This window comes from Lupinus angustifolius, chromosome LG20 (genome assembly GCF_001865875.1).
Source record: "Lupinus angustifolius cultivar Tanjil chromosome LG20, LupAngTanjil_v1.0, whole genome shotgun sequence".
Classification (NCBI taxonomy): Eukaryota; Viridiplantae; Streptophyta; class Magnoliopsida; order Fabales; family Fabaceae; genus Lupinus; species Lupinus angustifolius.
Window position 1 is genome coordinate 2,381,270 of NC_032028.1, and position 16,139 is coordinate 2,397,408.

Sequence of the window (16,139 nt, forward strand, 5' to 3'; positions counted from 1 at the left end):
TAATAAAATGTCACACTCTATTGGTAATGTTTATTTTTGAAGAAGGTACACATCAACATAATATGTCAAAAATAGTAACCGCCTGTTCCTGGAATGAGTTTTCTATGATACTAGACATTATGAAAGGTGACAATTCCTGCAAACAGTACCAAAAATGTAACACATTTAGATTCTGTAAGGTGAATATATAAGGACTTATCCACTCTTCAATTATTTAGTAGGTTAAAATGGTGACACGCTTTATCAAATCACATGCGGATAGACCTTACTCGAAACAAGATCTTCTGTCCCCAAATATTATTGTCTCCGTATCTCAAACTAATCAAAATCTAACAATTAACATAAAACAATTATGTTTTGTTTTATGTTTTTTCTTTTTAAGTATGTACCAATTTTTAATTGGATAAAGACACAATAAGACATAGAAAATAGGATAGATAATCCTCATCTCCTCCTCATTTTAGAGAATCGGATACTTTCGAGAATACAAATTCAACGTACCCCAATTGCATTTTTTAACTTGGGCCAAAGCATTTAAATGAAAGTGCTATAGTGGTACATCTTATTCAATATTTTATATAATGTCAGGTCAACTATTAATTTTTTAAAAAAATAATACAAATAAATGGTAGATAATATACTGATTATGTATAAATTTTTACACTGATAATATATAGATATTATCACTTTAGTCCTTTTTAATCAATTTCCTACATTTATTAAAAAACTGGAATTAGATTAATGGAGGTAACAAGGTGTTCATCTAATTGTGACTAAAATGTTAATAGTTCGATTCTTATGAGCGACACTTGTTAAAAATATTAGCCGCACACCCCGAAATGAGATTAATTTTTCACCCAAAAAGAAGTAAAAATAGCAAAAGGACTGAGTGAACATGAATAGTGCTTCAATATATCATACGTGCACTATTTAATGGTATTGATGTGCTTTCAATTTTAATTTTATATAATTAATATATAAGAGTAATTATGTATATGATAAATTTATTATCACACATTCAAGTCTAAACACTAAACTTGATTATGAAATAATAATAATATAGGTAATATTGATTTAAAATAATAATAATAAGTATAATATAAATATAATATTTAATAAAAATAAATTTATAAATATATAAGTCCCTATCATAATACTTTTTCTGGCCCATAACCTATTATTACACGAGACAGTTAACTCACCAATCATGTATTTTTGTGATCCTTCGTAGAAGGCAGTTATCTACATACATGTTTGGTGAATGACTTACATTATTTTTTTGTGTATATTCCACAAACCAGAATAAATCTTGTTCAAGCGGAATAGAATTATTGTGAGTGGTAAATCTTTCCTAAGAGAATATTTAACATAACTGAGTTATAGCATATTTACACAGCATAACACGTTTATATATAATTCTCTTCTGAGTTATAGCATACTTGATGCTTTTAGGAGGTCAAAAAAACTATTACACCGGTGGTCTAATTTATTTAGTTATATATTATATTAGCTTTGTAATAACCAATTTAAAAGTTTACCCTCATTTACCTATATATTAAATATAGAGGTACTACTCGCTTAATTGTATTTCTTCATGGATATATAATCTTCAAGCCGCAATTGCAAATAATTTAAAGCGGTAATATTGCAAAAATAAATAAACGGGAATGGAATTTGACAATTTGATGTTAAGTGTCTCGTGTTAAGCTGCAATTGAAACCTGGGAATCATCTGCGTCAATACTCTTATACTCCAGTTAGCTCGAGAACATGAATTATTTGGTGGGAATGTATGCATTTTAATGGAGTGTATTAATGGTAAGAATACGAAAATCAGTACAATATTTATTTGTATTGATGAGTATGGTAACTCTTATTTTTTGTAAATTTTTCTTTACCAAGGTATTCGAACAAGTGAAGTATAATGTATTTCATGATCCTCTTAATCATGTGTTGGGACTTGGAGCCACCTCTTTTAAGGTAATTTGTAATTAATGCATTAGTAGTGTGCCTTCCAAATTAGTTGTAATCACGTATAAGAGTAATGATATATCCTCGTACTAAATCCTCTTACTAATTCTCCTACCCACAAGAAAGTGACACATGTCATTTGTACACTAATCATTAATAAATAAAGTATATCCTTACGACATAAGTCATATTCTTGTGAGCAGGATATTAAGTAGGAGGATATATCATTGCCTAATTATAGATATCCTCCTTCCCTATGCTATACATTTGTGTTCTCAAATCATGGTCAATATAGCTACCTGAAGCACAAAGTAGCGAAGGTGAAAGATGAATCCTCAAAATCATCATTCATCACATCCCAATCTTAAAGACTAGAACCAGTTCCGGGCATTCAATAATCACACTAGATTTTAGAATACTAAATGAGTATCAAATTATATTAATTTAAATAATATCCCATGACATAAACCCGATTTTAAGTTCCAAAAGCTTTGAGCAGAAAATAATTTAGCACATGATATGATAAGCTAGAATTACTGAGACGAATGTGATGATTCATTCGCAATTGATCATGCATTGAGTACAAGACTCCTCCAACTCTACACCACCCATTTCAACATTGAAACTACGCTTAAGGATGCCATTCAGATTGGATATGAAAATTTCCAAGGTGACACCAACTCAGATTTTAATCGTACTAGAATACAGATGGCTACTCAAAGTTTGGAGGTTCAGCATGAAAACAAAACAGTGCTGAACTAGTCTGTGAATAGTCTAACAAGAATTTCGAAAAAACAGGAATTTCTCTTTCTTTTTTCCCTTTTTCAGTGGCAAGAACGAAGCAGAATGCTGCATCCAGAACTCAGTCAAGCAATCGGAAGCTCACCGGAGTCACTGATAACCACCTTCTTAGTTGGACGGTCACCCCTATCTGTCTGCTGTGACTCAACCAACCTAACAATGTCCAAGCCTTCCAAAACTTGGCCAAATACAACATGTCTCTGATCCAGCCAAGGTGTCTGCCAATTTTCAGACAAGTTCATTATGTCAGAAGTCATAACCAAAGATCATTAAACAATGCCCCCTTAGTTTTATCAGATACATTGTTCATAACTTTTCATTGTAAATGTTAATCACTGTCTTTAGTAGGCAGCATTTGCTACTCGAGTTGCAGTTTAATTTTAAATTGCTGCCGATGACCGTGACTCTTACCAAATCATAAGCCACAACTAGACAAAATATACAAAAGAGAGATGTACAAAAGATCAGGCTCATCTATCACATACATACAGAAAAGTTGTCAAGAAAGTTTAAAAGTTGATACAAATGTACAACAAACATTAGTGAGGCACTGAGGTGACCACATTTTTTCCCCAGAACAAACATAAACAAATAACAGTACTTAAGAGCAGAAATATACCTTCACCGTGCATATGAAAAACTGACTCCCATTTGTGTTGGGGCCTGCATTTGCCATGCTAACAACTCCTGGTCCAGTATGAGTCACTACAAATATTCTATATATCAGCATTATTTTTGTAACAATAAAACTTCACCTGAACATTTAATATGAGAATACAAGAAAATGCAGAAATCCTCAAACTGAAAATGACAAAATTTAAGCACAGAAAAATATATAACAATACCTTTAAAAAACAATACAAATGAAACAATGTTGAATTGAAACTTGAAACATTGTGGAGAGGTAACTGAGTGCTTTCAGCACAAAGCCTTTCATCATTAAAATTAGCAAACGCCAACAATTTCTCTTAATACACATTCAAGACTTACAGAAATAATCTCTTAAGTGCTTAAAACACTATATATACCAAACAACAATAACATAAGACACAAAGTTCACATCACTTTTTCATTAAACAAATACTAAACTCATTTAAGCGATTGTGTAGTGTTGAAGTGGTTAAAGATAGCAAGAACAAAGACAATTATGCAATGTTGAAGTGAGCAAGAGTGTGTAAACTCACATTTAAAGTTCTCATCCTTGAAAGTACGACCATATATACTTTTCCCTCCAGTACCCTGCAATAAAAATTGTAACAACAAGACTTAATCGACAGAACACAAAATGGCATATAGAAATTAAGACATAACAAGAAAGAAAAAAGAAAAGAACACGAACATTGCCCTTGTCAAAATCGCCTCCTTGAATCATGAAATCCTTGATAACACGGTGAAACGCGGAACCCTTGTAACCAAAACCCTTTTCTCCGGTGGCAAGAGCACGGAAATTCTCAACGGTTTGTGGCACATCATCACCGTACAATCCAATCACAATTCTTCCAGCGAGCTTACCAACTGGATTTCCGATACTGATATCGAAGTATACTTTGTGAGTCACTTTCGATTGTGGAACTACTGCTTCTTCAGTACTTGCCCTAACTACCAGTGAAGAGAAACCCTTATTGTTTCTTAGTGTTGGTGAACGACCATTCGTATTCAGATTCAGATTGAGACGGCGTAGGTTTTGAAATCCTCCCATTGAAACCGTAGAGTTACGGTTGAAACAAGCTCTGTTTCTGATTGTGAGTTCTGGAACATTTGTCTGAGAAAATAGAAGAATTAATTAAATAAATAATGAAAAAAGGGGAAGGTGAAGAATGATGAAGTAGGTGAATTACCAGAGTTGTTGGTGTTGCGATCGAAAATGAAGACGCCATGGATGAAGAAGAATGTGAGAGTAAGGAGCTTAGGATATTTGGATTAGATTATCCCTTTTATGAATTTAGGGCACAGGATGCGTTTATATATCCCAAATCAAGGGCACCGATTATTTACCTCTTCAATTTACTATATTATCCCCACATGAATACACTCGACTCTCACCTAACCTAATACCCTCACGTGGGATTTTGATTCAATCATTTTATTGACGGGTTAGAAAATTTTGAGTTTAATATGTACACAAATTTAGTGTGAAGATTTGTGGATACTTCACTTACTTTTCATTTATAATGAGAAAAATATATGTATTATAGTGTAAATGTTTTATATATTATTAGTCTATTATTTATTATTATTTTGAATTATTATTGATTCCTCAAAAAATTAATATAAATAAATTATAGATAATATATTAATTCTGTGTAAATTTGTATACATTATATTTTTATATCATTTATATTTTAAAGTGAACAACGATTAAATATGAATTATGAATAATGAATGATGTACAAATCGTGTAAAAAATACAAACACCATCAATGTATACAAAACTTTCTCAAAAAATGTTCCACATTTCATATATGATATAATGGAGACACTAGTTAGTGAACACCATTAGAATATTTATATAGTGTTAGTTTAAATATTTATATTCAATTCATTATATCATCTACAATTTACTATGATTAAATGTTTGAACATTCAATAATAATTAGAAATAAATAAGAATATAAAACTTATAAAAAAATAATTTATACATTTTTTCCTCTTCTCAATTAGCCCATTATGAACATCAACTTTTTCATCTGATGGTTGCTCCTACCAACTTTTTGTGTCTAAAGCTAATTTTTTGAATGGGCTAGGGCCGGTCACTACTCATTCTCATAGAGCCCACATGTTAAAGCAAATACATGAAATCAAAGTTTGTCAAATAAGATCTGATCAAACATCATACATAAAATGTGAGATCTTGTAGGAGGAGATGCCATTTTAATTGTTTTGCCATTGTGGTCACCCTTCAATTAATTGATCCACTAATTTATTTTAATCTTCAACTTATTTTTAAGACTTTAACTCACTGGGTTTTCCCTCAACCACAATGTATTTGTTCATGGGTAGAAAAGTAGATAAGGACCAGTCGACATTAATTGACAACAGTAAATATACTGGGTACGTAATTTCATGAATATAAAGATTCTGACCAGACCCAACGTACAAAATATATGGTGAATTATATTATTTGAAAAATATTATTGTCCACGAGATTTGATAATGAGTTGACAGCTACTAACTCACACAAATACAATTCACCCACATATTTTTTTCTTCATATTGTCTAGTCATATTCAAGTTATCTGTCTCGTAAACTTTCTATTGATCAAGTCTGGTTAAAAGGACAGAAAATTGACTCAAATCTACATATTGATTTGATAAATGGGTTAAGTCCAAATTCCAAAAAGCAATGCCAAAATAGTTTAACCATGGTAAGTTCCTAATACCATATAAGGAAACTCTAAAAATCTTATTTTGGTTTCTCATAATCCGGATACAATCACGATACATAAGTTGAGAAAAAAATTATGCTATGCACCATAGAACAGAGTTACGACAATTAATTCATAAACAACAATGAATTATTAGGGGGGTAAAATAAAGATCAGAAAAATGAGAAATAAAGTTGAAAAATTGTACAAAACAAATTAAAGAAATTACAGTTGAGCCCTAAGTGAGAAAACATAGATCTATTATATCAAACTGTTGGACCAGACTGCGACCGGGTAGCCTCCAACCACCGGGGAGTTTCATTGTTACATGGGCATGAGAAGAGTAAAGAGTCACAAGTGAGACACCACGTCTTAAACCAAAACCTTAAGGCATTAGTTCCTTCCATGGGTCTTTCCTTCTTATAAACTCTTTCACTCCTCCCTACATATCCAATGTCGGACTTCACACTTGAATAAACCCAACACAAACTATATCTCAAATTATGTCTCATAATAATTTAAATATATTATATAAATTAAAAAATTGAAAAAGTATCATAATTTAATAAACAATATGAGACAACAAATCTTTATTATAAACCGATCACATACTCAAGAGAAGTAAACGGGGCACCTCATGTTTCGATAAGCAGGTAAGATATGACCATTGGGTCCCAGCACAACATTGCAATCAGCGTGCATCGTGTGGCGTTTACTATCCCACGTAGATATCCGAAATCTAATCACAGACGTCAATTCCAATCGGAACACCACAGTACCATGCGCCCTATCGTGTTGGAACTCAGCCCAACGCTGGCTACTAACGTTTAACCTGGCCCCACCGAGAGTGCCGTCAACCATTGTCGTAGTCTTGTGGTCTTGATAAAACGGAATAAGTAACGGCATCGATCCGATTTTCTTGTTCTTATAAAAAACCGAACCGGACATTGATTCATAATAAACCCCTACATTCTGGTTCGAGTTTCTAGCAGTGACTTCGAAGGTTATTTGGGCATTGAGGAACCCAGATTCTTGAGCCAAACCAGGGATTGAAAACTCGTTAATGAAGAATCTGGGTCGATGGGGTCGAAGACTGAGCCAGAATATGAAGGCTATGAGGCCTAAGATGAAGAGAATGCTCAAGAAGATAGAGCATAAAATCTTGGAAATGCGAGTGGTGAGGCTATCTTGGACACGTTGCATGTAGTATTGGGCTGTGTGGTGGCGCTTAAGGGGTCTTGGGTTAGGACCTGGTGCATGGGGATTGTGAATATGGTCGTTGCCGTACATTGTTTATGGTTTGTGTTATATGAATATGAGATATGATGAATAATGATGAAGGGTTGTGTGCATGGTTTTGTAGTTAAGTTGCAGAGAGAAGAACATTGAGTTGTATGGTGCATGGGTGAAGAAAAGAATATTTTGTAGCTGTTTCCTTTTGCATGTGATCGATCATCTTTGAGGATTATAATTGAAACATTCTTTGGGTTATGCTTTCTGCACAAGTAATGTTAACTTTATTAGCTAGCTAGTTTGAAGTAATGTGCCAATTATTTTCATCTTCACTCAGTTTTGTTACTTACTTTCTATGGAAGTTATTGTGTGATTACTAGTGTGTTTTTATTTTATTTTATGAAATGATTACTTATGTGTTGTCAAAGGAATTAATTACACCTTTGTGCAAAGGCTTATTTAGATGCATTGTAATGGGTAAAAGGGTTTGGAATAACTGAGTATGTTTGAATATTACATATACTAGAAGTACTGAAGTAAGTGAAGATAAAGATTTCAATGATCTATTTGTCTTATAAAAAAACTTTAAAACTATTCAATATTTTCTATTCTTATGATCTTATCATGGACTAAATTATCTCAAAAATAATTTTTCATAAAGTAATTTTGAGACTTTATATTTCTAGGGACTAAATTTAATTGGGAAAAAAACTTCAAAAACAAAATTGTTTTTTTATTAACATATCCCAAATTTACGTGTTCAACCATGTTTCATCCAATAACTTTGTGCCATTTAATCTTCATTCCAACTTATTTAACTTTTTAGTGAAAGGAGTAAAGGACTATGCTTTAAGATTATAGGGATGCATGTTATAGCCAAAATGTAATTATGAGAAGATAGTGTATGAGATCAAAATTAAATTCAGTCGTTTATTGTGCGATAAATTAACGTTGGTAAGATGATTAAGAGAATGGAGACCACATGTCTCATTTTTTTTGTTTTCATATTTATGTATCTTCACTTAATTAAAAAATAAAAAAATAATAATATTTTCATATTACTTTATGAAATATAATTAATTTAAAACATACAAATAAATTTATACGACATGATTTTTGTTCATGAAATTAAGAGCAGTTTTTGTAATGCAGTTTTAAATTTTTAGCATCTTTAGAACTTTTATTATCAATCTATTTTATCAACTTTTAAAGAAAAGTAATGAAGCTTTTCATCTTGATTGATCATGCATGTTATATTTATATAATAAAGTATTTTCTGGTATAAAGATTTAAATTATCTTTTGTAACCACTAAAATTATGACATATGTCACATTTAATCATTTTTACAAAAATATTACTAAAACTAAACAAAATAATACACATGTCATATTTTTATTGGCAGAAAAAGATAAATTATCTTATAATATGATGAGATATTTTATTTTCATATATGTTATAACTTACTACCAGTATTTTAAAGACCGTAAAGGATGGAGTATAATGGGTAATTATCCTGACGGAAATAAGGTATAAAGGTTTCGTATAATGTTGCATTAAGTATATACGAATTCTAGTTAAAGAAATCAAGTCATGTGTACAGGAACCCATATACCTGTATGTCCATTTAATTTCATGGTTCTCGTATTAATATTTTTCTTAAATTTATCATTGCATTACCCCCAAGTCACGCCTTATGCATTGGGTAATTTTCAAAATCTAGAACTATTTAGTTTTTTTAGTATTGTCAAAGATATTATCTACCATATAAGTAAATAACTAATATCTTTCGACAACCCCTTTAATTATATGTCACTTTTAAGAATCAAATTATTTATATTTTTGGTTTTGTTGTGATCTAGCGAAATCTTATATCACTAAATCAACACATTTTTTATTTATCTATAGTCCATACTTAAGTATTTGTCATTTGTAATTCAGGAATAACTACCAATAATGGATAGGTGAAGATAAAAATTCAAAAAGAACAAGAATCAAAAACTATTTTCTATTCGTTATCCTCTAAAAGAATTCCTTAAATGTTAGAATATTATTTTTCACTGCTTATTTTCAGAAATATTTTTTTAATAAACCTAACAAAACAAGTTTAAAGGGGGTGATAAGATTTTCAGATAGATAGCATGGATGATTCAAAAAACGGGTTGATAAGGAGATTAAGTATTTGAGTTTCATCATATTAACATACTAATATATGTCCATATAAAAAAGCAAAATAAGTTTAAAATTTAATGCGTGGTTGTTTTTGAAAATTAATTGGTCGTAATTTGGGTCAAATCCGAAATAGCCAGGGTAAGATGACATGGGAAGTATCTCAATTCTCTAGGAATGAGATTATATTACCTTTATATAAGATGTTAGTTAAAATAAATGTAATTTTCCTGTTTTTATATTTTAAGCTTATAGTAGGGCATGCCCTCTACGTGTATTATAATAAATTAGTGTATAAGAAGTTCACTAGAAGTTATGGTACGTGAGATTTGGTTTTCTTCTCCACCTTTGATTATCAATCCACTTTAATATAATCCAGTTTATTAATATTCTCTTCCTCTTTCTAAGTCCCCTACATGTTGAGTTGGTAGTAGAACTTATAATGAAAATATATATTGGGAAAGTGATTCACTTATATTAAGACTAACTTTTTAAATTTACTCCACATCTTAGTCATTAATTTTAGGAAAATTCAATAGTTTGGATTAGTGAATATATCTAAATTATTATATGTCATAGAATTGATAGTTAGAATTAAAAGTAAACTTAAAAAACTTACTCTTGAAGTCAGTAAATCACACTCTATATATGTTTTAATTAAGGCAAAAACGTAGGGATAAGAATGTCAAAGACCATTTAACTTTTTAGGTGGGATTGATGAACCGTCCAAATTGTAGAGCATGCTACTTTGTGATATTGAATGCAGACCAAACTGTTCTAGAAATAATAACAAATGGAAAAGCGGCACTGCTCTTTGTGGAGCTCACACCAAAAGCTGTGTGAATATGAACTTGAAAACATGCACTAAGGTTAGTGGGTTATTTTTGTGCAAACCATTTTCACGTGCCATCGTATCCTTAATAGCACTGTTCCATTATAGTAACATATGTTTTTAATTGAAGTTTGTTATTCGAGTTCCGTATCAATAAAATCATGACATGTTAATTAAAAAATTTAAATATTTATTATTATTGTTTTTTTTGTTTCATTATTATTGACGTGTGACAATTAATGATTCAATGTGACAACATATATTTATTTATATACGTCTGGCCAACCCCAGAAGAAAACATAAGTTTGTACTATTTATTAACCAGGCTCAGCAAAAGGGTGAGAAGTTGTGGTCCGCAGACAAAAGGTGATGGAAGATAGAAAGCTATAGAAATTATAGGATTTTTGTGATTAAACGAACCTACTCACATTGGTATTTTTCTATTTTGTACAGATATTCCAATTGTAAGGCAACTAGAAGAACTTGTTTTATATATTTTCAGTTTTTATATGATTGTTCTTGTCCTATTCATTAGGATATTATATACATACACACGTATCATATTTTAATTTTAAAAATATATCTATTAATTCAAGTTCCTGTATTGAAAATCTAATGGTCCCATTATGAGTTAAATTTTGAATAGAAAAAGAGGAAAGTAAAAAAATTAAAATCATTTCACAAGTATTATGTTTCTCAAAGTATTTCATTCTATTCCAACACTTAACTCATGACGGATCCTAAAAGAATTAGTATCAACTATCGCATACAGATAGGATAAGCGTTTCTTGACAAGAAAAAACTAATAAGTTATAGTTGAAAATTTGTCAATAATAGAACTTTCATAATTAGGAAGTTAATTCTTTTTTAAAATTTTATTTCTGCTACTATTCTTAAGTTTTACAACAAAGGATATTATAAGATACAATATGGAAAATTCTAACAAATAATCTAAGAATATTATTTCAGAATTTAAAAGTAAAATGTTTTATTAATATCCTGAAAATCTTAAAATTATGATTTCTGATGTGCAATTTATATGTTTGTTGAATTCTTAGTTAATGTTCTTAACTAAAGCGTCCTTAACTCATTTTAGCTTTTTAATAATAATCAATATTTTGAAACCTCAACCAGATATCAAATCGAAAGATGTCTCATATTAGGTTTAAATGATTAAACCGTCCAATTTGATTAACTGATTTTATATATAATTAATATTTTTTATCTATAAAATATATAATTATATAAATACAAAATTTTATATAATTAATAATTATGTATAATTATATTGAAGTAATATTTCTCAATTTTTTTTTGGATTTGAGTAAAACAAAACGTTAGAGTAATGTCCAGTTTCTTTAATTTTAAGTGAACCATTCGGTTTACTTCCCGCGTTATTCCTATTTAATTGGGTTTAACAAAGTCAGGCTAGAATTTTCTCAGCGCAAAGCGCTTCAACCCCTCATTCAGTTAAGACTGCAAACCAAAATTGTTTTCAAGTTCGGTGAGCGGACAGACTGGTCGGACTGCCTCGTCCGATCCGGTTCTCACAAAATTGATAATAATGGTAAATTTAATTTTTTTTAGTTTTGCACCAAATACCATGTCAACAATATAGCTTTTCTAATTTATTCATTTAAAAGTTGATTAGTAAATCTATGAATAGGTAGTCATGTGGGTTTAAGTATCGATATATCATCTACCAAAAGTCAAATGTTAAAGTCTTATGAGTGACACTTGTTGAGGAGAAAGTCAAGCACGCAGTAATAAAGTAGTTCAATTCCTTACCATTTGAACATTCATAGAAGATTTATTTGTGTTTCATCCCGGCCAAACGATGCTTGTCTTGGTCGGACAAATTCTCCCAAAGTTAACTAAAGACTGGACACCAATGTACGGACCGGTACAAGGTTGTCACACCAACAGTTGTCAGCCACCTATCACGCTATCAATACAAGGTTTCACGCTAACAATTGCCAACCTTGTACCTATCATGCTACCAATACAATGTCTCCCTACCGACCAGTGTCACCTACCTATCACATTGTCAGTGCAAGATAGCCACGCCAACAATTGCCAATCACCTACCTTGCCGCCAATACAATCTTGCCATGCAAGTAACATTTGCCAAGAAATATTTCATGTATCTCACCACTATGAATAAGGAACACACTCTGTTCTTTGCTGCTAAGAGGGAATGGTCAGTAACTCGTGTAGAAAGACCAATGATGAATATCTAGCAGAAGGTGAAGAATCAGGGGATATGGTCGGATATCGACTGGACCTGCGCGGGGGAGGTACCTGAAAAAGGTTATCAAACGATCAAGTTAGTTGAATATTCTAGAGAGATAAGAAGAGTAAATAAGAGACAAGTTAGAGCAATAAATACAACGATAAATGAGGGAATGAGGAATTAATTCTACTCCTTGTGTGATCTCCCTTATTTATAGGGTCCAGGGAGTGCTGAGATGACATCTGGTTATTGGCCAACACCTAACAGGTACAAGGGATGCACTCTGCCTTCTTGTCTTGCGGATCTGCTCTTGTCGATTTGTTGGGACAGGTAGAATGTGCAGGCGGCCTGCTAGCTGACACTGAGGGCGAGTTAGTGGAGCATTAATGACGGGTCAGAGGAGCATTTATGTTGCGTCATAAGCATTTATGTTATGTCAGGAGCATTTATGGCATACATCGGAAGTGGGTCCGTCTAAGGCGGGTCTGGCCTACCCTGGGCGGACAAGTACGATCAAGGTCAAATGTAGGCTTTGTCCGGGACGGGTTAGAGAGCACCCGAATTTATCCAAGGTAGAACACACTCCATAAGAAATAATATATATTTTCATATCATGAACTCTTACTATTGCTCTTTACTATCTCTGCCACACATTTCATTCATATAGTAACTTGATCGTAGGAGCACATTTTCACATATTTCCACTACTTCCAAACTCAGATCCAACACTTGAAGAAGACCTCTTGACTTGCTATTGCCCGGCCCAAATACTAACACTACAATAAAGAACAATTCGTCTTTTGTTGGAGTGTTTGATTATTTTTAATTTACAATCAATGTCTAAATTTTTCATAAGCTGGAAGCTGGTGTACACTGCAGTTTCTGAAAAGCATGTGGCATTATTAATTCACACAGATTCTGCTGTTTATCTGTCATATAAACATACATTAATATATTCATACACAAACAAAAAGTATGCATCTCAGACACACTTTATATAGTGCGTGTATAAAAGACAATTCTTAAATATTGGAAAACGACAAATCAATTATTTTCCTTTTCACAAAAACTGACTCCATATATATAAGATTTATTTAAATAAAATTAGAAAATAGTACTATTTAAGCGATATGAGTAATGATAATTATTTCATAACCACTTAATTAGAAAGCTAGTCTGTTTGGGGAAATTACACCAAACAACTTAAGTTAACTAACAGATCTAAGTGTTTAATGGACTCAAAAACAAATAAAATCGAAAAGGTTGCATGACAAATAAAGTATCCTTGAAATGAGAAAACCAATAAAAGTGGTATAGGCTTATATTATAAGGTGGTTGTTGAAGGGTTATGCTCTTCACTGGGTCACTTAACTTTAGTCTCAAATGGATAAGAATGCGATGAAGTTAATGTTTATAAAGGTTAGGTATATTGTGTCAATTAGTTTTTTTGGATTGAGTTGGACAAAACCTTTACAATTTTGAGGCATCCTTATCCTTGGTCTTAGGAGAGTTTTAGATAGAGTAATTAATTAGCTTTATACTTGAGTCTTAAGTAAAGTTTTAGTTTAAATAATTCATTTTCAAGTCTTATGCTCTATAATCGCTACCATGATTGACTTTTCACCCCCCTTTTGTAAAGCATCATTGATTTATATTCCCAATATTTAATTTTTTATATATAATATAATACTAATTATTTAGAGTCTTAACAATTTAAACTAAAGAGTCTTAAAAATGGACTTACAACCGGTGAATATCGTTGCACCATTTCAAATTTGATGCACATGCTGCCAACATCCAACGTTAACATTGTTTTTTGTACATAAAGGTTAGCACTGTTTAGTATAGAATTCCATTTATAAATCTCCTCTACCTGAATTAATGGATCACCACCTTGAAAATGATAAGAGAGGGCATGTATTTCATTAATTAATATATCCTCTTTTTAGAATGGAATAAGGGATCTTCTCCATTAATGAATAGGCAAGTGATTACTTTTGCACTTAAATATATGGTAAAAATGTGATATCATTATATCTTAAGGATAAAAATGTCAAATCACATTATATTTTTCTCTTTGTTTTGGGTGTACTTGCCTCTCCATGAGATTCTGGAAGTTGAACATAATAAGATTATTATGTTAGATATTTTCTGATGATCGGTGAAATACCAATATTAGGATCTTGAATATCAAGATTCTCACACATAATATAAAACATATAAAGTCATACTTGAATATATGAATCCATGTTCTCTAGTCTACTCCTTTGATATACATTTTGAGAGAGTTTTGGTATGATGACTTTCCGCAACCAAATTCTTAATTCCTTTTGGGACTTTCGTTTTCTCTGTGACGGGGAGAGGAGAAAAATATTTATGATTTGGTGTATTGGGGATCATAACATTCCTTATGCATTAACTTATAGGGTTATCATTATCCCTTATGAGTTAACCTGATGGGTATCCGCCCATTAAGCCATATCCCTTATCAACTTTTAAAAATTTAAGGGGTGACAGTTATTAGATCACTTATAATATAACCCAAAAATAAATAATTAAGATCATTGTATCAAATATATGATGTCCACTTTAATTTTAATTTGTTTAACTAAGGTGTATTTCTTCTCACCCATCGTGCCCTCGTGTACACACCCCATAGCTGCGTCTCTCAATGAGATAGGAAAAAATCCTTTTATATTTTTTTTACCTCCATAGAAGCACATGGTTGGTGTTTTTTTGCCTATAAGTTTTTTCTCAATGAGTCACATTTTTTACCATCTATATGATAATTCTTCATGGTGCAATCATTCTATAATAAAAGTTAATTGCAGGAGAATAAGAAAAAAGTCAAGATATGAATCATTCATAAGAAAGAAGAAGCGACATAGATCACATGGATAAGATTGTGATTGCAACTGCAGAAAGATGCTTAAATTTTCGAACTCTCAAAAGCTTAATAATTTGTTTATGATGAACCTGAGGATATTTATTTACAGTCTTTAATAAATGTTATTTTGCAATGTATAAACCAAATTACCATAACTTATTCCTCCATTCTTTTACATGTAAACGATGATTGTCCTTAGCAACAATTACTTCATTAAGATTTCAAATCCTGATTACAAAATTACCTTATTTCAAAAAGGGTTAAATGATTTAAATCCTATTTAGAAAATTAGGAAACATAAATGAATGAAAAATTGATATGCATGCATATTGCTTGGAAGTTGATCAATCATGTTCCGAATCGAAATGGACATTTTTGATCTGTTGTGAGGTTGTCATGTCGACCAACAACATACTCGTATTCCAGGTGTGTATTATTTGTTACATTATCTCGTGAAGAATTGTTAGGTTTAATACGCACCCTCAATTCTTCCATCACATGAATTCAATTTATGGGCACCAATCGAAGCTGGTCCCACTTCAAAACAAAAAATATTTTTCAAGCTTCTAAGCCTTACAATAATACAATCCATGGAGGATCAAATAATGTACTTTGTGTTATTTTACATATGTAGCACAATTAAAATATATA

General features: G+C 31.4%; 2 protein-coding genes across 2 annotated transcripts; both read right to left on the reverse strand.

Moving 5' to 3' along the window:
* LOC109336371 (photosynthetic NDH subunit of lumenal location 5, chloroplastic) lies at nucleotides 2,508–4,741 on the reverse strand. The gene is made up of 5 exons (XM_019572925.1): nucleotides 4,610–4,741; nucleotides 4,111–4,533; nucleotides 3,956–4,010; nucleotides 3,391–3,476; nucleotides 2,508–2,989 (listed from the first exon to the last, which is right to left on the reverse strand). Exons 1-5 carry the CDS (start codon nucleotides 4,646–4,648, stop codon nucleotides 2,837–2,839), a joined length of 756 nt encoding a protein of 251 aa, XP_019428470.1. The 5' UTR covers nucleotides 4,649–4,741; the 3' UTR covers nucleotides 2,508–2,836.
* Nucleotides 6,738–7,631, reverse strand: LOC109336372 (protein NDR1-like). Its single transcript, XM_019572926.1, has one exon. The coding sequence runs from the start codon at nucleotides 7,424–7,426 to the stop codon at nucleotides 6,749–6,751; it is 678 nt and encodes a 225-aa protein (XP_019428471.1). The 5' UTR covers nucleotides 7,427–7,631; the 3' UTR covers nucleotides 6,738–6,748.